Source organism: Aspergillus chevalieri, chromosome 1, assembly GCF_016861735.1.
Source record: "Aspergillus chevalieri M1 DNA, chromosome 1, nearly complete sequence".
Classification (NCBI taxonomy): Eukaryota; Fungi; Ascomycota; class Eurotiomycetes; order Eurotiales; family Aspergillaceae; genus Aspergillus; species Aspergillus chevalieri.
In genome coordinates, this window is record NC_057362.1 from 1,280,341 (window position 1) to 1,306,958 (window position 26,618).

General features: G+C 45.7%; 11 protein-coding genes across 11 annotated transcripts; 5 read left to right on the top strand and 6 right to left on the bottom strand.

The window, feature by feature from the left end:
- Positions 1 to 172: 172 nt before the first annotated feature.
- Positions 173 to 2,443, top strand: ACHE_10456S (uncharacterized protein; the record flags this gene model as incomplete). Its single annotated transcript, XM_043279475.1, has 3 exons — positions 173 to 280; positions 328 to 908; positions 958 to 2,443. The coding sequence occupies 3 exons, from the start codon at positions 173 to 175 to the stop codon at positions 2,441 to 2,443; spliced, it is 2,175 nt and encodes a 724-aa protein (XP_043131576.1).
- Positions 2,444 to 2,555: 112 nt separating this feature from the next.
- On the bottom strand, positions 2,556 to 3,018 carry ACHE_10457A (uncharacterized protein; the record flags this gene model as incomplete). Its single annotated transcript, XM_043279486.1, has 2 exons — positions 2,556 to 2,771; positions 2,821 to 3,018. 2 exons carry the CDS (start codon positions 3,016 to 3,018, stop codon positions 2,556 to 2,558), a joined length of 414 nt encoding a protein of 137 aa, XP_043131577.1.
- Positions 3,019 to 8,346: 5,328 nt separating this feature from the next.
- On the top strand, positions 8,347 to 10,692 carry ACHE_10458S (uncharacterized protein; the record flags this gene model as incomplete). Its single annotated transcript, XM_043279497.1, has 2 exons — positions 8,347 to 10,542; positions 10,594 to 10,692. 2 exons carry the CDS (start codon positions 8,347 to 8,349, stop codon positions 10,690 to 10,692), a joined length of 2,295 nt encoding a protein of 764 aa, XP_043131578.1.
- A 1,295-nt stretch (positions 10,693 to 11,987) lies between these two features.
- On the bottom strand, positions 11,988 to 12,311 carry ACHE_10459A (uncharacterized protein; the record flags this gene model as incomplete). The annotated part of the gene is made up of 1 exon (XM_043279508.1): positions 11,988 to 12,311. The coding sequence occupies one exon, from the start codon at positions 12,309 to 12,311 to the stop codon at positions 11,988 to 11,990; it is 324 nt and encodes a 107-aa protein (XP_043131579.1).
- A 12-nt stretch (positions 12,312 to 12,323) lies between these two features.
- Positions 12,324 to 13,551, bottom strand: ACHE_10460A (uncharacterized protein; the record flags this gene model as incomplete). Its single annotated transcript, XM_043279520.1, has 4 exons — positions 12,324 to 13,195; positions 13,259 to 13,361; positions 13,418 to 13,474; positions 13,525 to 13,551. 4 exons carry the CDS (start codon positions 13,549 to 13,551, stop codon positions 12,324 to 12,326), a joined length of 1,059 nt encoding a protein of 352 aa, XP_043131580.1.
- A 3,383-nt stretch (positions 13,552 to 16,934) lies between these two features.
- ACHE_10461S (uncharacterized protein) lies at positions 16,935 to 17,532 on the top strand (the record flags this gene model as incomplete). The annotated part of the gene is made up of 4 exons (XM_043279531.1): positions 16,935 to 17,007; positions 17,053 to 17,120; positions 17,184 to 17,373; positions 17,426 to 17,532. 4 exons carry the CDS (start codon positions 16,935 to 16,937, stop codon positions 17,530 to 17,532), a joined length of 438 nt encoding a protein of 145 aa, XP_043131581.1.
- A 590-nt stretch (positions 17,533 to 18,122) lies between these two features.
- On the top strand, positions 18,123 to 20,288 carry ACHE_10462S (uncharacterized protein; the record flags this gene model as incomplete). Its single annotated transcript, XM_043279542.1, has 7 exons — positions 18,123 to 18,149; positions 18,199 to 18,246; positions 18,299 to 18,490; positions 18,542 to 18,592; positions 18,641 to 18,797; positions 18,868 to 19,918; positions 19,970 to 20,288. The coding sequence occupies 7 exons, from the start codon at positions 18,123 to 18,125 to the stop codon at positions 20,286 to 20,288; spliced, it is 1,845 nt and encodes a 614-aa protein (XP_043131582.1).
- A 710-nt stretch (positions 20,289 to 20,998) lies between these two features.
- Positions 20,999 to 21,249, bottom strand: ACHE_10463A (uncharacterized protein; the record flags this gene model as incomplete). Its single annotated transcript, XM_043279553.1, has 2 exons — positions 20,999 to 21,058; positions 21,109 to 21,249. The coding sequence occupies 2 exons, from the start codon at positions 21,247 to 21,249 to the stop codon at positions 20,999 to 21,001; spliced, it is 201 nt and encodes a 66-aa protein (XP_043131583.1).
- Positions 21,250 to 21,359: 110 nt separating this feature from the next.
- ACHE_10464A (uncharacterized protein) lies at positions 21,360 to 22,120 on the bottom strand (the record flags this gene model as incomplete). Its single annotated transcript, XM_043279564.1, has 2 exons — positions 21,360 to 21,476; positions 21,527 to 22,120. The coding sequence occupies 2 exons, from the start codon at positions 22,118 to 22,120 to the stop codon at positions 21,360 to 21,362; spliced, it is 711 nt and encodes a 236-aa protein (XP_043131584.1).
- Positions 22,121 to 22,391: 271 nt separating this feature from the next.
- Positions 22,392 to 22,661, top strand: ACHE_10465S (uncharacterized protein; the record flags this gene model as incomplete). Its single annotated transcript, XM_043279575.1, has 1 exon — positions 22,392 to 22,661. The coding sequence occupies one exon, from the start codon at positions 22,392 to 22,394 to the stop codon at positions 22,659 to 22,661; it is 270 nt and encodes an 89-aa protein (XP_043131585.1).
- Positions 22,662 to 23,104: 443 nt separating this feature from the next.
- ACHE_10466A (uncharacterized protein) lies at positions 23,105 to 26,487 on the bottom strand (the record flags this gene model as incomplete). Its single annotated transcript, XM_043279586.1, has 16 exons — positions 23,105 to 23,333; positions 23,399 to 23,528; positions 23,592 to 23,713; positions 23,778 to 23,976; positions 24,027 to 24,242; positions 24,288 to 24,464; positions 24,519 to 24,699; positions 24,756 to 24,952; positions 25,002 to 25,223; positions 25,272 to 25,473; positions 25,527 to 25,623; positions 25,674 to 25,915; positions 25,963 to 26,051; positions 26,100 to 26,136; positions 26,198 to 26,223; positions 26,403 to 26,487. 16 exons carry the CDS (start codon positions 26,485 to 26,487, stop codon positions 23,105 to 23,107), a joined length of 2,451 nt encoding a protein of 816 aa, XP_043131586.1.
- Between the last annotated feature and the right edge of the window lie 131 nt (positions 26,488 to 26,618).

A 26,618-nucleotide genomic window follows, 5' to 3' on the forward strand; every position in this document is an offset into this window, starting at 1 on the left:
TGGCTGGACAACATATGCATGTTTGTTGGCCGAAAAGGGGTCTTTGGAATTGTGGACGCGTGGCTTAGCACGTGCGGGGTAAAAAGCACCAATTCCCTCCAGTTCCTTTCAGTCACTCTTGCTCTCAACTTCGCCATCTCAATGACAACAGGAATCATTGAACTTCATCGATATGGGACTTACCGAGAGTAAAATCGTCCTTGAAAGATTTAGTGCCGCATGTTTTGAAGCAGATTGCCATAGGCGTGACGATATCCGCGACCTCCTTTCTGATGATAATGTAAGTTGATCATTCTCTATACAGACTGTCATACTAACATAGAGAAGTTTTTAAGGCTCCTAAATAATCTATGGAAACAAATCCCCCCAGTTTCAAGGAAACGAATCATAAAGGCCAATCGTCGTAAATCTGCGAAATATGCGACGCCCCCAAAAGTTGACAACGTGTCTGACGACGTGCCCGAGAGCTTGATGAAATTTATCCCACAATGGAAAAACAACATTCAAAGCTTTTTCACTGAGGAGGACGCGCTTGACCTCAACTTGGATCATCCTGTAGCTGAGTCGTACAGGCTACTTTTACAACTGGAGAACCGCGGAGAAAGGGATACTTGGCGTACCCGGTTCCTCAAAGTCGTGTTCCACCGTCTTATGAAGCAAATAAGCAGTGGTCAGTACACGCAGTCGGCCGATGTCACGAGAGCCACAACAATAATCAAAAATTCTGGTATTGGTGACAATTCCGAACAAATTGGAGAGCGTTTCATTGCCTGGGGCAAGGCTGGGCAGAGATTAGAGTTACTTTGCAGAGATCTTTTAGATGCTAGGGACAGGTGTGATGATGGCAGAAAAAAAGAAGAGCATCTCGGTTTCTTGTTCCGCTTGCCTAAGTACATGACGGATAACTAGTAAGTGCTCCCTGATGCCGATTATAGCACCATATCTGATCTTTACCAGCTTAAGGAAACTCCCTAAAACTGGAGTCACCCGAAACCAAGAAATCAGACGTTTAAAGGACAGTGGCTTGCATGCAGGAACACAATACAGCACTTTAGGTGATCTTGCTTTCAATATCTTCCATCATCTATGGGGTTTCATTGAAAGATCACTCGCGCAGGAAGCTTTCATAATACAGGAAGGACCAATACTGTCGCGCCAAGCAGTGTCCCGATCTCGAAGCAAAAGAAGCGCGTGCGGAACTGCTGATGCTGTTAGAGATGATATGCCTCTAAGTAATGTCAGCACACGACCTTCATCGGAACAAACTTTGAATTACCAGAGCGCGCCAGAAAGTAAGAGAGTTGATGAAGTGTTTCGTCATAACAGTCCTCCAAGCGCCGCATCTCCTATCTTTGAAGAAGCTGGTGAACAGACCGATTATACCCTACCACATACATCACAGAGGCTGGACGTACCTCAAAATTCACTTCACCAGCAATCACTCATGGTGTCACTTGACTCAAACCACCAGCCCGAGCAAATACAAATGGATACAAGTCCCGATGACTTTAATCAACAAGCAACACCCGAGCCTTCTAGCCAAACCAGTTCGCAGCATGCAGATACGGATCAAAATACATTTATCCAGCAACAACAGCAGCAGCAACACATGAAAATACCGCATTCGGATGGCCAACCTGAGCAGATTCAAACAGACGGGGCTGTGAAGGGGTTTTATCCACAACTTTACCTTCTAGACAACAGTCAAAGCCAATTCAATGCTCAGCAATTGGATGCGGTTCATAATCCATTTCCTCAGCAATCATATATGGCACCCCCATACTCAAATGGCCAGCCTGAGCAGATTCAAACAGAGGGGGCTGTGAAGGGGTTTTATCCACAACTTTACCTGCTAGACGACAGTCCAGGTCAATTCACTCCTCAGCAATCGGATGCGGTTCATAATCCATTTCCTCAACAATCATATATGTCAAGCCCTTATTCAAATGGTCGGCCTGAGCAGATTCAAACAAACGGGGCCGCCAGTGACTTTCACCCACAACTTTACCTGTTAGACGACAGTCCAAGCCAATTCACACCTCAGCAGTCGGATGCGGCTCATAATCCATTTCCTCAGCAATCATATATGGCACCCCCGTACTCAAATGGCCAGCCTGAGCAGATTCAAACAGACGGGGCTGTGAAGGGTTTTTATCCACAACTTTACCTGCTGGACGACAGTCCAGGCCAATTCAATCAACAGTCGGATACAGCTCAGCATGCAATGGATCTCCAGGTACAAGATTCGCTGGTTGAGTCAAATGCACGCTCAAATTACCCTGATGCGCAACGACATCAGCAGCCCTCGAATTTAATGCAAAGATGGGCTAATCAGGCAGTTGGCCAAGTGGGCTCTGGTCGCATAGAAGCGAATGGCTTCGACAGGTTGGATCCATTTCAGAACCATTTATTTCGCACTCAGTCGATGATCACGGGAGTATAATCAACTACTTTTGGGCTACATAATTGGTGCCTTTGAAACGCAGTATTGAGATTTGTCTAGTGATAAGCAAATTCGCATTTAACACACCGATTTTGTATTTGGGATATGAACGCTAACAAGATTGAGAATGAGAGTTTCGCTTCATGAAAATAAGGACAGTCGTTCGTGGACTGAGCATGGAGTTATTAGTGGTACACATAAAAGAGCCTTCAGTCAATGATTCGTCTTGTGGTATGCTTGCGCTGCCGGATAGTGGGACGAGGTACATCGAGGAGTCGTTAATTAGTTCCCTTGGCGCAGGGAAATGCCAGAGGGTCCATCCCCAGTCCTAAGACACAATGAGCCTTGTAAAAAAAGTAATCAGGAGACAAACATACCGGACCAAGACCAAGATAATGGCGCAGGGTGACGACTTGCTTTGCAAGCTCCTCTCCTGCATACATCACTCTCCCATCATCACTGCGAAGGCAGTCCACCTTCTTAAGGTTGCTATTATCTTCTGTAGCAGTCTCTGATATCATCTCTTTGATCTGCTTTCGAACCTTTTCGGCGTCGGGCTCCAGATGGCGGCTCATCTTGGTGTGCGGCGCAAGAACACGAGATTCGTACAAAGGGTTATGCTGACTGCAAAATATATTAGCATTATGACGATATGCATTTTTCGCATAGACAGACCTCTCAAACTAACAGAGATAGTTATTCTTCAGACGAGTGTCATGTTTTACCGTATGAGGGGCATGGAGGGGCTCTTGGGAGGAACAACTTTATAGCTCGCACTTTGATTGATTAGGTGGTCGGTGCGGCCTAACTACCTATGGGGCCTAGTGCCTGTCGGGCCGGCCTATCTACCAATAGGAACCTAAACGAGGGCAGCCTTGGCGTCACATGACTAGACGCCATGGAGTCACGTGCCAGACCTGGAGTATGATGAAGCGGGGTCTCTCGGATCGTAGCTCAAAGGGGAAATCAGGAGTCGATTATTCCGGACTAACGAGATCTATATGGAGAGGACTAGTATGAAGGTAGAGATGTATTGCCTAACGAACGTATGTGCGCGTACGTAGCTGATTGAGTGCTTGATCTACTATATGTGCGCACACATCGACTATATAAAAATCCTCTGACCTCGCTACTCGGGCCAACCATTTATCTGATCGATCCTTATCATATGACGTTTCGAAAGACAGACTCATACTCCTGGTCTCCAACCAGACCGTCCCTTTTGGATGTAGAATGCTCAACTTCTAATGCACAGAATTCGCACCTCATAATCGTGCTAAAGAATCATTGTACTCGATAGATTTCATAGGCTACTCTATGGCTGCTCTGAATTTTTCACGCGCTCGTTGACCACTGGTTGGGTGGATACATATTCCTTGGGAAATAACACTCCGCAGTATTAAACCCTTTTTTGTCATATAGGTCATGAATTTGCAGAGTTCTAATGACAAGCTTGAGAAGAGCGAAGAGTTTATCTCAAAATGTCTATACAATTTACATTGAAAGCTACGGACGACATGGCACTTGTACCGGATATCACTCAACAAGAGGCACATTGGACATGGGAGACACACTCTTCAAAATCAAGATAAGCAATAATTACGGACAGGAAATACGATTCACCATCAAGCCCTTGCAGAGTAGATAATCGTCTAACAGCTCTTTTCCACGCTTTGATCTGCACAGCTCGCCCTCTCCAATAATAATGTACTCTATCCAATTCAATGTAGCTGTATCTCCACCTGAGTTGAAGTAACACTGACTCATTTGGCACGCCACCTGGTATTCGTTGTTCGGAAGTTTTCCTTTTATGTAATGTCTTCGGTAACCGGAGCAGCCATCAATTTGTGTTGGGCCATCTTCGAATACAGGTGCCAAAGCATCTAATGGGTATGAGTGTTATATTCCTGGACAATCCATAGGCAGACAAACCTGGGTTGGATGAATTGGAAGCCTCGCCAGTGTATCCAAAACAATCGTAAAATGGCGAAAAGGCAGTGAGAAAGAAGCTAATTGCCATAGCTATACTTCAGAGGACGACAGAGAGTAACCGGAAGACATGTATGGCACAATGCTGGAAACGAAGGAGGTAGCGCACATATATATATATCAATCAAACCTTCAAACTTCAGATGAATGGACGTATTCCTGGTACGCAATCGCATCGAGCTTCTACTGAAGGATATCTATGATGTGATGGTGGTTGTGTTTGTACCCTGGCTTGACCTAATAACACTTTTTTGAAAGTATATGCGGGCCTTTCTGGTAACTGATCTGTTCCGACGTAAATAAAAATCCCAAAATTCCCAATACGTTTTGCTCATCCAACATCACACATCAAACCTTTCATATCTCGAGGACATAAGCAAGATGGTATCCCGCCCAGGCTGTGGCCGTTTTGTTGCATCAGGCATATAAGCCACGAGGAAATGTCTATCGAGCTGGCGTCGGGTGGGTTGGTGTTCTGAAAAATGCTTCATCTGACAATAATGAACCTTCGACATATTGTTGTTGGCTTTTACAGTGGAGATTAGTGAAATATGAGGTAAGTATCGCTCAAAGACACGTCGTGGCTAGGATTTACCTTTCTTGATCGAAGCGGATGTTGTACCCAGATACGACATTCGCCCTGTTTAGGAAAAGCGTCTAGTTCACCTTTAGGCTAAGTGTCTCTTATTGGACAGATTTGTTGCTGCACGGAGCAGAGATTGAAAGGTAATACGAGTCTGTGGGGCTGAGAACGCTTTTACTAACGGGGCGAATGTTGTACCCGGGTACAATGTTCGCACCGTTTAGGAAAAGCATCTAATCGCTGACTTACTGACCCACTACCCACTACCCGCTATCCGCTCCGATGTGGGCAAAATTATTAGTATCAATGAGATTATATGATCTTAGTTTAGCCCGGAAATTCTAAAGCAGCTGCACTTACCATACTTATGAGTGATATGCAGGCTGCACCGCTGCACCGCTGCAGCAGGCATCAATTGTTATCTATTCTCACCATCTGCTTCTGATCATTTACCCTAGGCCAAACTTATAGCACAAGCAGTAAAAGTTTTTGACCAACCATTTCACTTTCACTGATGCCAAGTATGACCCTAAAAAGGTAATAAGAATAAAGAGCCAGTATGTAATGAAATAAACTGGAATGTCCATCTATATTTACTCCTGGAGATCCTCAATCAATTCGATTCTTTGATGATAGATTACCAACAGTAATTCTACTTCATCTGTGGCAACGGTATGTGCCTTGCTTTCCATCTAATAAAATTGTTTCTAACTCACTAGGCATAATATGGCCTGCTTGGACGGATTATCCCCATGGAAACTACTTCCACGCTGGGTCAAAAGCTTTTTCCAACGCGACTCTGCCTACTCGGACACGAGTTCCTATATAGATACGTTCTCATCGGGAGGGGAAGTGCGTCTGGAGATCCCAGACCCAGAGCCTTCCTATACATCCTCTACAAGACCACTCTCGTCAGACAGCAATTCCAGCATAATCCGCCTTCCAACGCCTCCTCCCCTGTGTGTCCCGTATCGAAGAATCCAGCCAATGCCATCTTCGTACGAGGCACTTAATCGAGAGCCAACGCCAGAGTCAGAGGACAGAGAATTCAAAGGTTGGTCAAAGTTTTTTTTGGACAACAGTAAGTGACTCATGCAACAGTACTTGTGGCTTTTACTGACAATGAATAAAAAGGTGATAATGAAGCAGAAAAATCATGGCTGTCCCATCTTAAACAGAAATCTCTACCGTCGTATTAAAAGCTTTGAAAATTACTGTGGCGTGATATACAGCCCCGGTTCAGAGGCATTCATTATGTTGCATGTCCTCTATCACGATGAGACTACTGGACGTGTACGTTGCTCAGCTGCATATTTTGATGAAGAACCACAATCGTCGGTGCGGTTGGATCTGGGCTTCCTTATACATGCTAAAGAATGGAGGGATTTGAAAAAGCATGGTTTTACTTGGAGATGTTGATATTCATTGTTGCTGTCTGGCTTGTATATATACGCATAATCGATGTTGTCGATCAATGGATTTGATATAATCTCTCGCACGTTCACGTTCTAAATATGATAAGTGGAAGTCCATTCAGCTGGTCAGGGTATCTATACTCGAAGCAAATCTAGTATAGATATGCAGAGAGCTAAAAGAAAGAAAGAGCGGATGAGACAAATCACGACAACACAGGGAAATACTTAATGTACTGAATAGATAAAGATCAACAGTCGTATATGTACGGTATGCAGGCAGCCTCGCTAGTGAAAAGGAACGATTATACCAAGTAATAATCTATGGGTAAGAACTCATCGGAATGAAAAAGATCTTGGTCCAGACAATATACAAAAAGGACCCCTTCCCCGTGCTGTTTCTTGCTTCTCACCATACTTTTTATTTTCTATCTTCCACGTCCACACGTCATTGGTCTTGAGGGTTCCAATATTTTTTTTGGCAATATGGAGTGAGTAGAGTTCTTACAATTACTTCAACTAACATTTGACTGATCAAGGTACCTGGACAGTGGCCGCCCTGGTTCACCTGGCTCCAGTCAGAGTGAGCCCAGTCAGACACAGGATGGCCCTTGGAACATTTCATCGCTGGTGATCTTCTTCTGCGGCAATTGTGGTGAGGAGTTAAAACCGGTAGTCTTTTTATGCAGCAATTGTGGTGGAGATTTAGGGAAAGCTGTCTTTGGTCAAACATTGCATTACCAGACATGTGAAAACAAAGTGTGCTGTTGTTGCAAAAAAAACCACCAATATGGGCTATGTGTAAGTATCCCTAATTATTTTGATTTTCTGTTGTACTTATTTAAGGGTAGGTTCCTGCAGGATGGTTCAGACAAATTGAGAAAGCTCGCGACATGTCCAGGCATCTTGAAGAGTCATATGAAAATTTACAAGCACAGCAGGCTGACGAAAGGTTGTACGTTCCCTTATCTCATAGTCATGTGCGTCACTAACATATGTATTTTTGGATACATAGTGACTGACTGGACAACGCTCCTCTCGAATAACTTTGCAGCATTTAGGAAGTGGCTGTGCTGGAGCCCGAGGGCTTCTGTAGATTGTCACGGGAAAGGCCATCAATCTATAATCTCCAATTCTATAATATAACATAGTATACCTTTTGTAATGATTCATTTGTTTCTGCTTGAAGCCATGAGTAAACAATCAGTCAAGTTCGGCCTTGAAAATTCTGAAGGTAGAAAGCCTCCTTTAGCATCATTTTTTATTATATTATTTTAATGAAATGTAGCTCTGACCACACAGGATGCATGTTCTCCACAATCTACTGATATTTGACCTGCTCTGACTAAAAGTGGGAAAATATAATGTTGCTAGATCAAAACCAGCGAGTTGATATAGCTAGAGTTTGAAGAGAAATGGAATGGAAAGAAAAGCAATAAAATGAGTCTGATTGTAAGTGGAACAATAACTTACTGGCTAAGCTGACATCCTTGATTGTCTGAGTTCTTTATTGACAACTTCATCTTACCTACTATTCAGGTTGGGACAGTTATAGTCCGTTTTCGGGTAGTAGCCCTACTTCCGAGTTTCCAGGGTGGTCTCCCAACTACATTATCATAACACAAATCTGTGCAGCATGCTGCACAATATAAAAAGGTATAAGTAAGGAGAAGGTTTTTAAAAAGAAAGAAGAAGAAGAGGTTCACACTTTAATTTCTCCTTTGAATACGTTTCCCAGCCAAGGTTGACCAGTACAAAGAACAAACATGGTAAGCTGTACACCTAATAGGCTTAACAGCAGTGGGCTAATTCTTATGTTCAAGGCGACTCTTCCTAGAGTTTTCCTTTTGCCCCCAGCCAAGTTGGCTTTGAAATCTCTGCAGGCATTGTGTCTATTGTCAGACCGTTTCAAACATAGAATGTCCCTCGATAGTCTTAATTCTGACGGCAAAACGCTCCTGGGCATCTGTTGGAATTTGGAGACAAACGGATATAGCCGAGAAGAAGACATAAACCATCTAAACACCAACTCAATACTTGATGAGCACATCAAATGTGTCTCAAAAGATATCGCTGATGACGACCTCTTCAAGCTAGCCATCCTTACTTGGAGCGTTGATGCAAATTCCCAATTGCTGTCCCAAGAGCTTTTTTACTTTCTCATTAACCTACGTGAGAAAAACGACATCTTATATCCCATACTTCACACAACATACAGCAAGTTCGCCCAAAAGTGTTCAACATACCGGTCATTTAGACGAGATTTCACAAAATGGCTCAACTCCCTCGAGGATTGTTTGACACATGAATGGAATGTCATCTGGAAATACACGTCTTTGGAACGACAAACCCCCGCACCATATCCAAAGTTGTCTCAAGACCATCTGCTAGCTATGGATAACTCTTCCAGCCGTGATGTTGGGGGATGTCATACTATTTCCGCCAGCGCTGTTTATTCTAATCTTCAGAATGAAGGTACCCGTCCAGGACAACCAGAACATCCGGATGTTTTACCATCCAAGGAGGGGGAGGATAATGGTGGAGAGGAGCGAGGATTGAGCAGCAACATCAATGAGGTTCAAAATCACACTGTCCCTGGGGCGGAGCGAGAACAACAGATCCTTCTTCAGCTAGACACTCGGCCGGTAACAGAAAAGCAATTGGCCATTGATGTCCACGGGATCTATGCCGGATTGGTGATGGCGGAGGAGAAATGCATTGAAATGACCAAGCAGCAGGCCGAGTCGCCAGAAAAACCGTCAGATTATCAATGGCAGGCTCTGATTTCTCTGCACCAGACCCTGTTCTGTGAACATCATGACTTCTTTCTCGCCTCGCAGCACCCGTCTGCAAGCCCGGCTTTGAAACGGTCACCTGAGGAGTACGCCATGCCGGCCCGCATGTGGCGCTATGGTATCCATTCATTTCTGGAATTATTGCACCATCGACTTCCAGACTCGCTGGAACATACACTTACATTCCTTTACTGGGCATATTCAATGATGACCCTATTTCTGGAAAGTGTTCCCGCCTTTGAAGATACCTGGATTGAATGTCTTGGTGACTTGGCCCGATACGGCATGGCCGTCGAAGATTCTGTTGCTCGAGATCACGAGAACTGGGCCGGTGTGGCCCGGTACTGGTACCACAAAGCAGCAGATAAGAACCCAAATTTTGGCCGGATCCAATACCACCTTGCCGTTCTCGCCTACCCAGACATACTTCAAGAGCTCTCTTACTACACAAAGAGTCTTGTTAGTGTTGACCCGTTTCCTCCTGCTGGAGAGAGCATTCAATTGTTATTCCGCCCACTTCTCAACGAACCCAAACCCTATAATCAACCTGCAGTTGCTGTGTTTATGACTATTCATGGAAAACTGTTCATGCAACGTCCTCTGTCTGATTTCAAGACGCTCATGAATGCGTATCTGCTCTGTCTGGATGGATACATCCGTCAACATAGGAGTGCATTCAAGATGCATGGCGTTTTTATCGCGTCGTGCAATTTTGCTGCAATTTTCCAGTATGGGTCTACTGATGCTGTGCTATCTAATGAGTTCAAGGAGGGCTTGGCGCAAGATGAGACCAGTCTGACTGCATCAAAGAATTGGACGCCTGTTGGGAACTTGGACACAATTGAGGCTGAGTTTTGTGAGAATCAGAACTCGCAATCCCAAAAAAAACTGGTCTACTATGGTGCTCATCTCACCTTCAAGACTTTGTCTGCCTTACTGGATCAGATTGGCAACAAGAATGTCTTTCCAGCCGTGCACGCCTACTTGGCCTTTATCTGGTGCATGGCCCAAAATAACACCAACATAATGCATATTGAACTAGTTGTGCCATGGAGAAAGCTCACTATATTCCTCAATACAATGATCTGTAGCGACACGGATTCTCGCGTCATGGAAAGAAACGAGTTCCCCGTCGCAGAGGACAGGAAGTGTTTTCCAGAAGATTTCCTTCTCCGTGGGCAGGTCTGGAGTCAGCGATACTTCTCTGCTGACTATTTTGAGGGTTGTCTGGCGGAGGATGATGGACGCTCGATTGAGGTGCCATCTCTGACTGTTGCGAGGATGTATCGATGTTTATGGTTAGGGGTCCGACTTGCGGTGGTTTGTTTCTCTCTCCACTTGATTTGAGGCAAATACTAATATTAGTTGTAGTACAACCGTTGGATCGAGTATATTTCGACCTCCCAAAGATTTTCTGTGAAACCATTTGCCCTAGAGCTTGAAAAACGCGCTCAAAATTGTGAAATATAGAAGTCGACTGTTCTTTATTTGACTCTCAGCCCTTTTTTTTTTTTTTTTTTTTTTGGCCTTCCTTATCATCCTTGGTGTGTGTAAATTGTCCCAAACCTGCCTGTTTTATCTTGAATATTACCTGGTATTGTTCCCATGGATTGGACACTTCTTTTTGCAGCAGCGTTGTATCTCCTCGCAGCGGCTTGATATGCCGTACTGGTACACTTTGAGCGTATTTTCTAAATTTGGGCTACCTCTTTTTGCCTCTGACTCTGGCTGTTGGTCTGTCAATGCTCGCTTTGGAGCCTCCAGTTTGTTGAACGTACGCTTTGCGATTAGATCTAGGAGCCACGGTCAGCCACCCCAGGCTCTCCCAGATGAACCATTCAGTAGGACGGCATGGGAAAGTTCTATGAATATGATGATGCAAACGAATGCTGAAAATTTGCGTATAGCCATGGCATGCCACTTACAACCGTAGCTACAGTCGCTTTGTGACGATATTCGTTTGAGAACCAGGATATTACCAAGGCCAATCCATTAGGGTGCTACAGGCTTGGCTACTCCATTAAACTCCTAGAGCCAGTCCGCAATAGACACTAAACCCGTTTTAGCACACTCACCAGGAGCTGGTCAGAAAAAGATACTAGACCTGTTTTAGCACTCTTACCAGGTACTGGTTAACAAGAGACGCTAACTAATCCTGATATGTCACTCCTATCTCCTAGGAAAACGTTGGCATAGAAACGTTAAGCCCGACACGATGACCTAGGCGACGTCGGTGATGGCTTTATGAAGCATTTAGCCTAAAAGGAGAATTTACCTGTTTCAGAGTATGGCTGACAAAATATAAGTAGAAAACCTCCCTCAGTCTGTTCACAAGCTCTTTAAAATACCAACCAAGTTTGCTGGCTGACAAAGGCTCAGGAATATGCACAGTTTGAGGCTCCTCCAGTCAAGATAGGAAATATCTTTGAGCATCCAGCAGTGTCAGGTGTCGTGTAGGATGGATTTCTTCAACCCCTTAGCTCATTTCTGTACCAGTTGGCCTGTTAGTGGGTGGATCCTACTGCGACGCTTCTGGTCCATAGTCCTATTGTACCTAACTGGACTCAACAACCTGACAGATTTAGGTTATGCGACACACCCTCAATATTGTAACTACTACAATTTATTCTTCGCGAAAGTTCGGCTATTACAAAAGTGCCGATTGTATTGGTGAGTCGCGGAGCGAGATAATTTACCATAGGGTTGAAATGACACAGTCGTGGTCCCTTCTGATTAATTGGCCATGCTATATTGGGCAAAACGCATCATTTTGTTTTCAATGGCTTTGAAATAGTGAAAAGCTGGTCTGAGTCTATAGGTTCTTGCCGGATCTCGTCATCCGTTAAAAGCTCAAGACGGTACATGATTTGCGGAGGGCGGTGGAAAAGGAAAGAATTGAAAAGGTCCTCGTCCTTGAAAAGAGAGCATGGTAGCTGCCGAGCTTCACGGACCATACCTATAACTACATGAGCGTGTTTGGGGGTTAGGTTGCGGTATTTTGTGGCACTGACTGCCGGTGCAGCAGAGTATTGTGCTGGCTTATCAGGTATGAATAGAAGGATACTGCCGCTCCCAGCAGCTTGCACCATAGAATGCCACTCTCAGCCTTGATCATGCCAAGACTGAATCTTCCTTTTCACCAAGTCCAAACCTGAGGGAGCATAGTCTGGTGCTCTTGGACCATTGATCTCAGATGTGGCAATTTGGTTAATAATATGATCGCGGCTTGGATGTCTCGCAATGGCAGGATCCCAAAGACCTCTCTGGGTCTCTATATACTGATAGACATACCATTGAAACAGCCGCATGCTGAACTGGTTGGGGTTGCGTCCTTGGCAGCACTGGACAGCCGTTCGATAAATCCATGTAGGCACAGGCCCATACATCTCTGTTCGGAATTCGGTTTTTTGACGAAGAAATTCAATATGTTTCTTGACTCTCAGCAGGGTTTCCGGTAAAAACAAGGCAAGAGCCAGCTGCAGGAGACGATTTGTGACCTGTGCCCCGATATCAGGCACGAAACGCCGGAAAATTGTAAACAGATTTCCAGCAAAATTGTGCTCATGTTGAAGCTGCTCCCATTTAGTAGCGATCGCCAGGTTTTTACTCTCTTCCTCACCGAGGCATACTCCGCCGCTAATACCTTTCGCGTGAGGTTTGCCCGTGCCCTGTATGTCCTTATCCTTGTTTCCAGCTGTCGTTTCGGTCTCAATTCCAGCCTTGTAATCAGTAAGACCCAATGACTGGTTCGCACAGGATTCGATTGGATACATTGTGTCTACTAATCGGTTGAACTCTTCATCAGAGAGCTCTTCACTTCCCGGGATCCCGCTGAGATTGTTGAACCCAAAGGAGCCCTGTGTCGTTGAGTCATCGTGGCAGTAAAACTGAGCTTCTGCATCATCAGTTCTATACAGCTTCCCGCAGTGTGCTTCAGGAGGCAAAGGTGCAGAAAGAGATCCTGTTTCCTGGTCTGCCCGAAGTGAGTACAACCTTGTCAATATCCGTCGTGAGAGGTAGAATAGGCAAGACGCACCTGGACTCTTTATACTGCCAATATAGAAGCTCCTTGGAAAGTGCGGAGCAAGCCATTCCAACAGGATCAATAGCTGGGACAGTATTCTATGGAACGTGGCTACCTGTAGCATGATATTAAAGATCAGCTGGGAAATCAAGGCGTTGCCAGATTTATTACCTTTTGTTTCACCTCGAATACCATGTCAGGATGCTCGGTATACTTCTCGAGTGGTTCCTAGCAGAATGTAAGTTCTTATGTCAGAGCCGACTATCGTCGAAACAGACCGGTAGATGAATCAATAATGCGAACATGGCTCGTTTCCCTGAATCTGCATATAAGAGATCGGCGGATGTCGAAGTTGCCTGGATAAGCAGTATATTTGCCAACAATAAATGGCAAAAATCTGGGATCACGCGAGCCAACCAAGCAGAGGCTCAAAGCCGAGATGGATGGAAAAGAGCTAGATGAGTGATGAGAATCTCTCCATTTGGCTGGGTGGGAGCAGTCGGGGGGTGGGCGCGAAAGAGGACATGACGATCCCGTCTCATTCTTTCTGGCGTCATCCCTTTGTCAGGCCTGAGCAGAACTGAGCAGAACTGAGCAGAAATAATTGCATGAGTACGGAACAAAGAAGTTAGTCTCTTTATGTGATGTCTAGGAGTCTAAAGGTTTTATGTCCGACGCCTTGACCCTGAGCAGACCTGAGCAGAAACCGAAAGAATATCAAGTGGAGTACTAGTGGTCCAATCAATAATGTATCTGACAATCGGACTGTTCTCGAATTTTCGGGTCAGTGCCCATGGACTATAAATGGAAACGTATCTTATGCCAACCGAGCAAAGGCTGACTGGTGTCTGTCACCAACAGCCCGCGTCTACGCAGGCCAACTTATTCGACGAAGCAGGATGGATCTAATGACGGATGGGTGGGCGTCGATCAGTCAGGTGGCAGCGAGGTTTCCACCTAGCTTGATCGCCCCGCATGTTATCTTCGCGGCCATGATATAGCCGCTTCCTACCCTCTAACTTGTGGTCCTGCAAGCCTATTCAGGCTGCCAGTGGAGAAAGGCCACAGTTTTATTACTATCAGTAGGCCTCATACTATGGTTTTCACTGGCATTATTATGCTCACTCTGCGACACCGTTTGGGCCATCGACCAAAAGGTCATGGTTTCAGTACCAATGGCCTGCGCGCAGCTTTGGTCTTCCCGACCAACCCCCCACCAATAACACCGTCTCTCCATATAGACCTCGTTAGTCCGGAATAAATCGACTCCTGATTCCCCTTTGAGCTACGATCCAAGAGACCCCGCTTCAAAAATGACGGCCTAGTCATGTGGGTTGACGGCACTAGGCTGAAGCGGGTAGCTCAGGTTCGGGGAATCGGGAGCCGATAATCCGACTACACGAGGCTATATGGCGTACAGAAAATGGAGAGTAATATTATACGCCGAAAGGAGTAATATTGAAGTCTATGGTAACCACACGTAGAACAAGTGCTTGAGTGCTTGACTATCTAAATATGTGTAAACGTCGACCTATATAAAGATCCCCTGGCCTCGGTAATCGGGGCCGACTATTTGTCCGATAGATCCTCATCAGGTAGTAATTGCCCTGCGGACGAGTGAGGACCAATGAACCCAACTTCCAATCAGCTTTCGCCTCATGGAAGATGGAACATTAGAGCGACTATCTCGGCAGGATGTGAGAACACATAACATCTTCTATACCAGATAGCAGTAATCCCAATGTAGAATCCATGTTTAGTGTACAAGATAAACAGGTAAATGAACAAGATAACAATCAACGAGAAGTGTCGCAGGTCTTTTTTAGGCCTTTTCATCTCCGGCAGAAGCTGATGCACCTCCCGGATCTGACAAACGCTCAGACTGGGGTATGATATCTTCAATTGCCTCCTTGACCGGGGGAGGGTAGTAAAATGTCTATTGATGTCAGTGGGAGGATAGGAAGGAAATTGGTTAAGCATACTAAGACAGACAATGTACTGAGCCACTGGTTTCGCGAGGATGAATCAAGAATATACATCTGTCCAGTCTTCCGAACTCGTACAGCCACAAACACGTCAGACTCGCATTCATGGCAGAATTCCGCTGCCTTTTTGAAAAGACCTCTCTTACGTCTGTGTCGCTGTTGCGCCTTTGCTCGAGCAGTCTGCAAGCAACGCTTCTTTACCCAGGAAGCTTTCTTGGACATCATGTAGATAGATTTCAGGTGAGATGGAATTACTTGGGAACATCATATCTCAAGATGTTAGAGCCTGTTAAATATGTCGACCCCGGGCATTGAGGGCTGCTGCGGTGGTCCCAAGCCGAATAGCACTCTAATTTCGCAGGCCATGGTATACTGCGGTGAGCTGCACCGCAGCAAGGTCGTCACGCTATCTCTCGTTATAAGAACCCTCTGCCTCGCACGCTGACTCTCCATCCCTCTTTTTCTTTCTCACCCTTCTCTGTTCACTTGTTGATCCCTACGAGTATGAATGCATTGGCCATTTATGCAATTGCCGCTGGCGGTATCTTTGCTGGGCTGTTCTTGATCCGGACCCTCTCCATCCTTACCAATTGGACAAACTTGTTTTCTGTTCTAGCTTCTCGACACTTGACCCTTCCATTTGTTGTTCATAGAAATCGATTGTGGGGCCCGTGGTCCAGAGCCAGTGTTCTTCTTCATGCGTCATATGTCGCGGTTAACGTCTTTCTTGTCCTCTTCAGGATAGAATCGTTTACTGGCGCTGGCCGCCGGGCAGGGGAGTTAGCCCTAGTTAATCTGATTTTCCCTTTATCAGCTACCCATCTCAGTTTCCTAGCTGACCTTCTTGGCATCACCTGGCACACTTGTCGCAGAATCCACCGCGCTGCCGGTTGGATGGCCACTGCTCTGCTGGCATTCCATATCATTGCGGCAGTTCAGGCTCAGCACTTTAACTTCCGGCTCGGTGATTCGCGAAATCTGTTTACCATGATCGTATGCCCCCTTATTAGTCTCATTCAACTCCAGCTAATATCAGCCAGGGTGCTGCATCACTGGGTGTCCTTGCTCTCTTTTCCATCCCATGGTTTCGTCAATGGTCGTATGAGATCTTTCTCCGCGGGCATCAGATCCTGGCCGGGCTTTTTGTCTATGGCACCTGGCGGCATCTTCCGACTAAAAGCAGCTCCCCAAAGCTTTACCTCTGGATTGCGTTGGGACTTTTGGGGTTGACCTCATGCTTACAGCTGGTGACCCTGCTATATCAAAACGGGCTGTTTGCGGGACGCGGTGCTCCCAGAGCCATTGTATCTTTCACCATCAGAAAATCGAAGGAGAACGTCCTTACAACAACAGCTGCACGGATTCGTATCCTCTTGCCTCGGCCAGTAAAAGTTGAAGCGGGGCAATATATCAACCTCTGGATACCATCGGCTAGTTTGTGGTCATGGACACAGACACACCCATTCACAGTCACATCATGGTCTCGGGGTAGGCAGGACACCATGGAACTTCTGATACAACCACGTCGTGGTCTATCCGCGGAGCTTATTCGTCACGCCTCAGTAGCTGCAGAAAACTCGGTGTCTTTCTTGGCCCTGTTCACTGGACCTCATGGAACGAGCGAGGATGTCAGTTAATACGAGAGCGCCTTATTGATCACGAGTGGATTCGGGGTTGCCGCGGCAATCCCCTACCTTAAGAAAATGATCTACGGCTATAACACCTGCACCCTACAGATTCGCCGACTCCACTTGGTATGGCAAGTTAAGTCGATTGGTAAGCGCGCCGTTCCATAAGCGCTGCACCCAGCTAATGAAACAGACATGACAACTGCGGCCCAGGGCCTGCTTAATAATCTCCTTGAGGACGATATCATAGATGAAGGCTATGTTCGTAATAGATCCTAATACCGGAGATGTCCCCCTTGAAGCTGACGGAAACTATGGTTCTAGATCCTCAACATATCTATCTACGTGGAGAATGGCCTTGCACACAACAAAACACCATTTGGGAAGCATGAACGAGTTTGTTTGTACCAAGGTGTGCCCGATTATCGAAGTATTATCTCGCTAGAGGCGTCCGGCGACCAGATCGAAAGGTTGCCGAACATCCGGGACGAGCAAGGCCGGACGCTGGTAATGGGTAAGGATGTCCATCTACTCTGTTCACATCATGTGCTGAACTTCTTTGTCAGTCTCCACGGCAGACGATCTTCGAGACCACATACGGGAGATCGTACGAGGCTACCTCCACCAGGGTGTTAAGCTTTCAGAAATGGAGTACCAGCCTAATGCTGGTTGAGCATCGTCGATCGGGGAAAAGGTGGGTGGGTGGGTTGGAGCGTGTTGGAAATTAGGGAATGAATGGATCGGCAGTATTGTAGATAAAATACGGGAAGATCAGTGCATCATGGCCTGCTTAGCGCTGGATACAGGACTAGCTGTTATTTATGGGGAAAGAGGACCATGAAACATGGACTAGTACTGTAATTCTCGGCAGCCCTGCTGAGACCTTTCGGGCTCGCAGGACGCACGTCATGTTCCTGGGGAGGTTCATGGTTGTGGTGACAGGGACGGGTTGGCAGGTGGGGCAGTGCATTATCCGACCTTTTGGCCTGGTCAGGGGCCACGATTTCCCGTGGCCTTTCAATGTGCTCCCAAGAACCCTCACTTTTCGAGCTCTTTCGCTGTTGAGCCTCATCTCCCCAATAAAAGGAAGTCGGTTTCCTCTTTTCACTCTTTCCATAATGCGTCCACTTACCCAGACCGTTCGGCACCTCCCTCTCTGCCTGTTGAACGGCATCCTTCGTTTGATAAATTCCACATTATCCCTGAGTCCTTTATTCTCTCGTTTATTATTAGTGGTCGTCCTTGCAGGCTGGTCCTGCCAAAATGATCACTATCACGGTCGGCCTTCAGGTAAGTGAAACCGATCCAACCCAGTTACATTCACTCACCCCACTTGAAGGATATCCAGAACAAAGGACCGGATTTGGATGAGGACAGTGGTTCTGATGTCAGTAAACTCTTCTTGACGCCTCCTGTGGATGACGCTTACTCTGATGCAGCTGGTCAACCAGATTGGCAAAAAGCTAGAACATATTGCACGACTAAATGATTCACAGAAGACGGATACCTTCATCCGGGCCCAAAGTGGAGGATTTATACGATGGCACATTTTAAGTGCTGGGGAGACAATCATATCCTCGACACACCGGGATGGCTGTATGGACGTATTTTTTGCCTTGGTCACCCTTGAGGTGAGTTTGCCGTCCACAGACAACTCCAGCGACTAATAGGTTCTGTCGTAGGATCGTTCAAGGGTGATGCCTTTGGATCTGAACAAGACACAACTTTGCCAGGTTAGTTCGCCAAGAGATATTTTCACACTTGATCCTCACTTTATCTAGCTTGTTCGAGGTCTCGGGTCCGATCTGGAGCAGCTTCAGAAACTGAAGAGGTCCCAGGTAGCTGATATCTGGTATGGGCTTGAACATGCTGGCTTTGTGGAACGTGGCTGTGTGGAAAGTTCTCAGGTGCAAGAAGTTATCCAGGACAATTTACAAGGTAACGTGTGTTTCTATCCTGTTCTTCTTACTGGCACTCGTGATCTCTCTAACTGTGCATTGTTTTGAAGGGAACTGTAATACTGATGTAGTGCAACCCACTTTATCACCTCCACTTGCCCTTTCCCTACCCATGAGTGATCCCACAACATCAGACCCGGCAAACGATACCCTACAATTTGATTTCGAGCATGATTCATGGACTCTGTGGACAGACGACATGTACGCCTGTGGTGACTATCCAGGCAGTGTGTTTGACACAGCCTTGGGCACTCGTACACCTGACAATAGCGCGGTTCCCATGGCGTTGAATATGATTCCTCTCGTTAACCCTCACCCTGTCTCCGGAATATCTTCGCCTGCAGAAACCACCTCTACACCTGGACTCCACCAGAGTGTTTCCAGCTACTCGACACCCTCTACTACATATGTTGACTCTCCACATATGGGGGAGCAACTCCTTCCGGGACTAGGGGCCACCATGCTCAACCAGGCAGTCAAGAGGAAGAGACGAGACAGTGACCAATCGATGCAGTCAAAGTCAACAGCGGTCAAGTTGAATCCGACGATCTTCCAGTTGCTGCAATCTTGTGCATTTTACAAAGTGGACAAGCCTGAGGAGGAACGTTTTCAGAAAGCCCTGAGTATCCTTAAGGCGGAAGTCCATCTTTTCATGGACCCTTGCGGAATGCTTCAACCCTTATTGGGTGGGCGGGACAAGAACATGTTGCTCAGTTTTCATGCACTCGGCCTCCCTGCTGTCTGGAGAGGCAAAGAAGGCGCTGTGGATTACATCCGCCTACTTGACAGACATGCGTCCCAGTCGTGTCTTCATCCCATCGCGGAGCGTATTGCACAGGTATTACTCTACTTCAATTATAAGGAGCTCTGTAAACATCCGCAAAAATACCTCCCCCCTGGGTCAAAGCCGAACGTCACCTCTGTACTTAACTGCATCGTTGATGCCTATCATGATGATCCCCGCAAGTCAATGCCACTGCAATCTCGTCGTAATAGGATATCTGGTCACCATGTGCGAGGAGGCAGGAGGTGGTGGGATTTGGCAGGGACCTGGGGAGCGGGCATTTTATTAACAGGAGACGCTTTGTTGATGAGTATCATGTGTGTTTCCCAGTTAGCTCACTGCGTGGCCTCATTGACTTGAGTGTCTAGGTGTAATGACTCGTTTTCCATTCTTCAAACTAATGCTCTTGTCACTTTCGTCTTGAACACTCGACCGGGCACCATTCGCATCTTCCGTGCGTTGGAGCCTGTGGTCAAATCCCTTATGTTTGAACAGGTTACAGACGACCTTACGGCACTTTTCAATGATGAATCTGGCCTTTTGGGGCAAAATGAGTTGACCCATGCTCATGCTGAGGATGAGGCGGCGTTGGCATGCCAGCGGATTGAAAATCCTTGGACAGAGATTGACGCCAATGAATGTGCGATGGCGAAAATGCGTGAATTTGTTAACGTGCTGACCATGTAGTACTAGCCTGACTGCTATTTACCTATCTCTCAGACAGTGGGAGGCTTTTGAGCTTGATTCTGCTAACCCCTCAGGCTTTCATACATCACTTAGCGATCCTCATTTCATTTTCCTTTAGCTGCTGTTTTTGCAAAGAGTTTGATATCATTTACCAGCCCAGGTGGCTCTTCTGTTTTCAATTGCGCTGCAGAATAATAGGCTATCATGAATCTTCGGGATTTTCAGACTAGGATACGAGTAAAATACTAATTTGACGTCAAAGTGGATTATAGAGGGTATCTTGGAGCTATACCACCTCAGTACCTTGGCAGTCGGTACTCTGATCTGAAAGTATCCATACTTTCCATATCAGCATTTATCTACGTTCACCCTAGTCACTTAAAGCCACCTTAAATCAACAGGATTGTCTATCTTTTGCCTATTTCCATGGTCTTTATGTAACCCATGTAGCAATGTCCGAGCCTTATTCATCCTCATCCGGCTGGGGCGCGTATGAGTAGAATGTACGTGCAGATATCAGGGCAAACCATGCCAGGCCAATTAGATCACCAGTGTGACGGCCTGGTCACGTTGGTTGCTTATCACGTGAGGTGTGGTTGTTTGCTTTGTTGCTTTGTTGATAAATATGGCGTTACCTCCTTTCTTCCTTCCTCATGTTGATTATTCTCGTCGATAGCTACCTAGGTAGAACCCATGAGTTGGACGTTCCATTATCCTAGTAGAGCGCCGTGACAACCAGGAGCCCAGCGGATTTCTGCCAAGAGATGCTGCTGGAAACCAGTGAGCAGCTTCCAAGATAAAAAATAATGTGATGACAAACCCTTTTCAATTCCTTGAATGAGCCCGCTGACGTCGTCGCGGAGAGAAATTCAATAGCAGCTGGGCAATTCCGCCAGCGATCAGGATTATCGATCCCAACCGCCCCGTCATCCTTGACGTATTTCTGCATCAGTTCCATCATTACCCGCCCGACGGGAGCCAAATCGTTCACTTGAATCCTACCGGCCGGCTGGATGGCACAGCAATCAATTCGTGCTAGGAGCTCTGGTCAGAAGCCTTTCTGAGCTGGGTTCAAGCAATGGGGTTACCGATCTGGACCTCCCCGTCAAGGCTCATCAGGACGCTGGCACAATCCAGGGAAGTATGCTGGAGACTTTGGGCGTCAAGATATGATAGTCCATCAACAAACTGCGAACGGTTAGTGGCCAAGTATATCCGCGTGGGACTGGGGAACGGACCTGAGACATAATGGCAGCCAGCTGCCGCTGGTCTGGGAAGGCTTTGCAGGCGACGACATGGTCTAGGGTGAGTGGGTGGAACTGGCTGAGCATATATAGAGCATCAGAGGTGCGGAAACATTCGAAAGCCGAGACCACATTTTTATGGCTCGTGGAACGGAGAATCCCCAGGATTCTGTCAGCATCTTTGCAGGGATACTGTCGAATCGCCCAGACACCACGGCGACCGGAGCGCCGGACGCATACGGCAACGGTGCCAGCCAAATCGCATTCGTAGTACTTCTTGAAAGTATCCCATGGTGGCTCCTGTCGTATGACTAGATCTGAACCCGAACTGTTCCCTAACCTGTTGGTCTCTGGAAGAGCCAAAGCTCGTGGTGAGCCCCGGATGACCTTACGGCTGGGCTCCACGAGCGAGGGAGCAAGGGGCCTTTTAGCCAGACGCGCGCTGGATGGGACAGGTCCCTTGTGCTTAGATTTCAGCTCATGCGGCGACGACGGCACCGCTGCTTCAGTATCGGGGGGAGGTTGTTGGAGCAGAGGAACTTGATCCGCCCGGTATTGGGTGGCCCGCTTGTTATCCACCGGCTGCATGATAGATCAAATGATACCAAGTCCAAATGAATAGATGCAGCCATAAGGAAAGGCAATGCGCGCGAGCGGGAGGGCAACTTTAAGTTGGTCTGGAATAGGGCTGCGGGAGCCTGAGGTCGCGGCGGGGAGCCTGCAGGGGCGACAGAAAAGCTCCGCAGTGCCCCTCCCGCAGTGGAGAGGGTATTCCACACACACACATATATATATATCTTGCAGCACGTTGACTTCCCTTCTGTCGCTATCGATATTTGCTTCCGATTCTAGACCTGCAATGCGACGGGCTCTATTTACTGAGGAAGAAATCCGGCTGGCAACAGAGCGTCGCCTGAAATACCTAGGAGCCGCCAAAGTCAATATCTATCAAATTCAATTCAATCCCCCATTGCCTCGCGACCTCGATCCTAAGAACTTGGATCGACTGCGTGAAGTCTTTCATAAAAACCGATGCCGCCGTCTGGATGTCGACAATCATGTCCCTGCGACCGTGTCTCGGCAAGACCTTGCCGATGCGCTGCGGCAGGCGTGGTTGCAGGTGACCTGAGGTCAACTTTCGTGGTTGCAGGTGACCTGAGGTCAACTTTCTCCTCGTGCGGGACAAACTTGCTTATATAATGGTCTTGGCAGTCATGTGACCAACAACCGATCTTTACAAAATTTCCTCCCGCATGATCTCTGTCAGACTGATTACCAACATACTTGTAAAGTAACTACCGTACCATCACCACTACTACCACACTACTCTATATAGCTGCTCTGTCGCTGCTCTATTCAAAAAGAAAAGGATATTACTTTTTAAGCAATTAATAAGCGACAGCTTTATTAAGATCCAGTCTATGAGTTCAGAAATAGTATAGTGCCTCCGTAACAATTGAAACAGTTACCGTCAGTCCGAAATATATTTCTGCATGATACATTATACAGTTGCGCAACTTTTCTATTAAAGTGTTTACCAAGTGCTTGTGAACTGCTTATAAACCAGTTGAGTCATGTTGAGTCATGTTCCTGTATCCGCATTCTTCTCTCCATAAGATCAAGTTCCAACTTCTCATTTTGAAGTTGTTGCAGGCGAATATCCTCCTCTTGCTTTTTGAGATTAGCTTTCTTTTGTTGAAGCTCTATTTCAAGATTCTCTAGCTCAATCACTTGACGTCTCTGTTCAAGATTTAAGACATTTGTTGAAATAGTACGTCGAAGATCACTTGATCTCATTGACCTGATATTTGGTAAGTACTTTTGAAGCACTTTATGACTACTTGCGAAACACTTGTTGGGACTTACTCATTATCACCATTTCTTGAGGAGGTTTGTGACCTTGACCTTGTATTTCCTGGCAGTAAGGGTGAAGCTGATGAGCCTGATTCAATTTCAGATGAAATAGATAAGGCAGACCTGCGGCGCTTTCGGCTCCCTAAGAGTAAGGTAGTTAGCAAGCAGTTCACAAGGACTTGCAGAGCAGTCCTTCAATACATACTTTCCCGACTCATATGCCGAAGGTAGTTAGCTTCCATATTAGAAGTTCGGTATGAATGATGAATATTGAAGTCCTGAAAGTTATTGTACTGCACAATATCATCCCTATCTAGCTTCGCAGAACTAGGGTATATTAGTACTCTTCTTAAACAGTTGACAAGCAATTTGTAGGAGCTTAAGGACTTACTTCTTAACTGCCTGTACCAAAGTTAGATACTTGCCAGATGCATATGATTTCTGATGGGACTGCTCAACAGCATTTGTATGATTTCGCAGCACATCAAAGTAATGAGGTTGGATTTTAGAGCATGCTTTATTCAACCCAGCTTTGATTACTTTGCCTTTCTTTTGAACCGCCCAATTCTGGACATTAGCATTCTCATATGCTGAAGCAGTTAGTAACTCATTGTCAAGTAGTCAATAGGTGGTTACATACTTATCAGAAGATCTAATAATCTATCATAATCATCCTCTGATCTGCAGTCTAAAAGACTCATCATGCGGCTCCAAAGGGGAGAGCCTTGGTTATTGGTTCCAATAGCTTTCAAGATTGACCGTTGGAAATGAACCCTGCAGAAGACAATGATACGCTGTAAATGCCATATAATGTCTTGGTGTTGAGGATCAATTTCAGAAAGATATTGACCAAGTCCTAAGGAGTTAGTATGTGCTTTTCAAGCAGTTGATAGGTACTTACCAGTATATTGTTTCGAATCCATATCGACAATAATACCATGGATTCCAGACCCATGGATGGAATCAAAAAGAACTGGCTGAGAGGAGACCCTCTGGACTAGGTCAAAAACTCGCTTGAAAAGTAAATAATACCCCTCAGTAGAATCAGTACTGGTAAAGACTCGCAGTAAAGTAATAACTAGTGACTGAGTGGTTAGTAACTGCATACTAAGTGGTTAGGAATAATACTTACTTTTGCATTGGTCTGGCAGGAATGTAGCAAAAAGCACCTCATTAATATCTTTTGACCGTATTCGTTTATAAGACATATCAATCTCAAAAGATGAGAGACGTGAAAGAAGTTGAATTTGCTCTCTAAAAGCACATAGAACCATAATACCCTGGGGATCATGATAATATTCTTGGATATAATCCTAAGTGCTTGTTTAGTGCTTTCCAGTTGTCTTGAAAGTGCTTTAGAAATACTTACTTTTAAATGCCGGTCAGTATTTTGAAGGAAAATAAGGCCATTAATATCCTGTCCATTAGGATATGAAATAAGACGCTGCTTTTGAATTATTGCTGCAATTCGATCTTTATTACAAAAGCTAGAGTGAATCTCTGCTAATGTAGAAGCATTGTACTGCCGACAGAATTCTTCAAGTTGTGGATTTCGAAGAAATTGAGCTATGTAACTGGTTATCAACTACTCCACAGGTGGTTGGCTAGTACTTACCTGTTGTTAAATTAGGATCCCGAATTTGTTCAATAATCCTTTTCACACCCCCTAGAATCCTTTCAGGTGCCTTGCTTGGTGGTGGTGGTGGATGTTTATGAACCCCATGTGAAGTAAATATTATATATGGACATTGCTCTATATTTGTGGGTACTAGAGCATTGAAAATAACATCACAAGGGGTGTGCTTCAACCGACCAGACCCCTGAGGATGATCTCGATCTAATAACTGCTTAGTAACTGGTTATAAAGTGGTTAGCAAGCACTTACCGCAGTACTTTCGGCGGCTTGAGAGAGGTTCAAAAACACCACATTCTTCAGTAGCTGGCAAGATCTCTTTATTAAAAAGATCTTCAAGAAACTGCAAGTCTATGGCTGTATGTCCTTGAATTTGCCCCATATGATGTTTAGTTAAACCTCCATATGATCCATTTATACAGCCAATGAATGGGGCGTATTCTCCATGAACATCCTGAAGTAGTTAGCAATTACTCATTAACTCCTTGAGAAGCAATTATCACATACCATCTGGTTATATCTTTTAAAAACCGCTTTGCATGTTGGAAGTTGATCAATACAGGCATGGCCCTTCTTAAAGAAAGAAGCCTTTGACCGATAATAACTAAGACTGTATAAGTACTTGATAAGTAGTTAACGAGTAGTTAAGAGTACCTATATGCATTGCGCTTTCTGATATCAGACTCTAAGATCTGGACATCTTTCTGAGACTTTTGAATTTCTTGCCAAGTACCTTCATCAACAGATGTATGATGATAGGACTGGAGAAATGGGCTCAGGAATTCACATGCATAAATCCCAGAGCATTTCCATGTCCATTTCTTAACTTGAAATCCAAGAAATGGGCAGTAAACAGGTCTTTTTCGTCCAAAAGGCTGTCGTTTTGCATATTGAATCTAGAAATACTTAGTATCTGATTATTAAGTACTTGAAAAGTACTTACAGTATCTGGAAGATGTTCCATTTCAACCTGTGTTCGTCCTTTGGAAGCAATAACATATGTATAACCATGTATATGAGTTGTGGGATACTCTGGAAGATCATCAATATACTCAATATTCAATGTTGTAAGACCAGAACCTTTAGCTCTTGTAAGTGGAATAAGCATATCCGGTTCCTTTATCTAACTGGTTAGCAAGCAGTTGACAGCTGATTTGGAGGCAATCGGATAATTATACCTTGATTTCAGGGGGAGATCTCAGCGCTTGGCTCGACAAAATTATTGCTGATATCGAATGGAGGCCCCTGGGAGTCCCAAGGGTTGAAAGAGTCCATTATTGCAACCGTTTGGTAACTAATTCCCAACTGCTTGGATATTCTTTGAATAGCAAAGAATTAAGAACGGAAATTGAATTTCATGCCTAAAGTTCAGTATTTAATTACCTCGTGCGGGATAAATCGGCTTAATAAGAGACTTGGCGCTCACGTGCGGGGGGTCTAGGCCGCATGAGCTCACCGCTTGGCTCATGCGACCTGCGTACACGCGGCAGGCGAATGTTCCGCAGCGATCTCTGCTGACTAACAATCCTCACCATTTTCCCCAACTGGGATTCGCGCCGGGACAACTACAGGCCCTCCATGGCCGTCACCGCGTGCAGG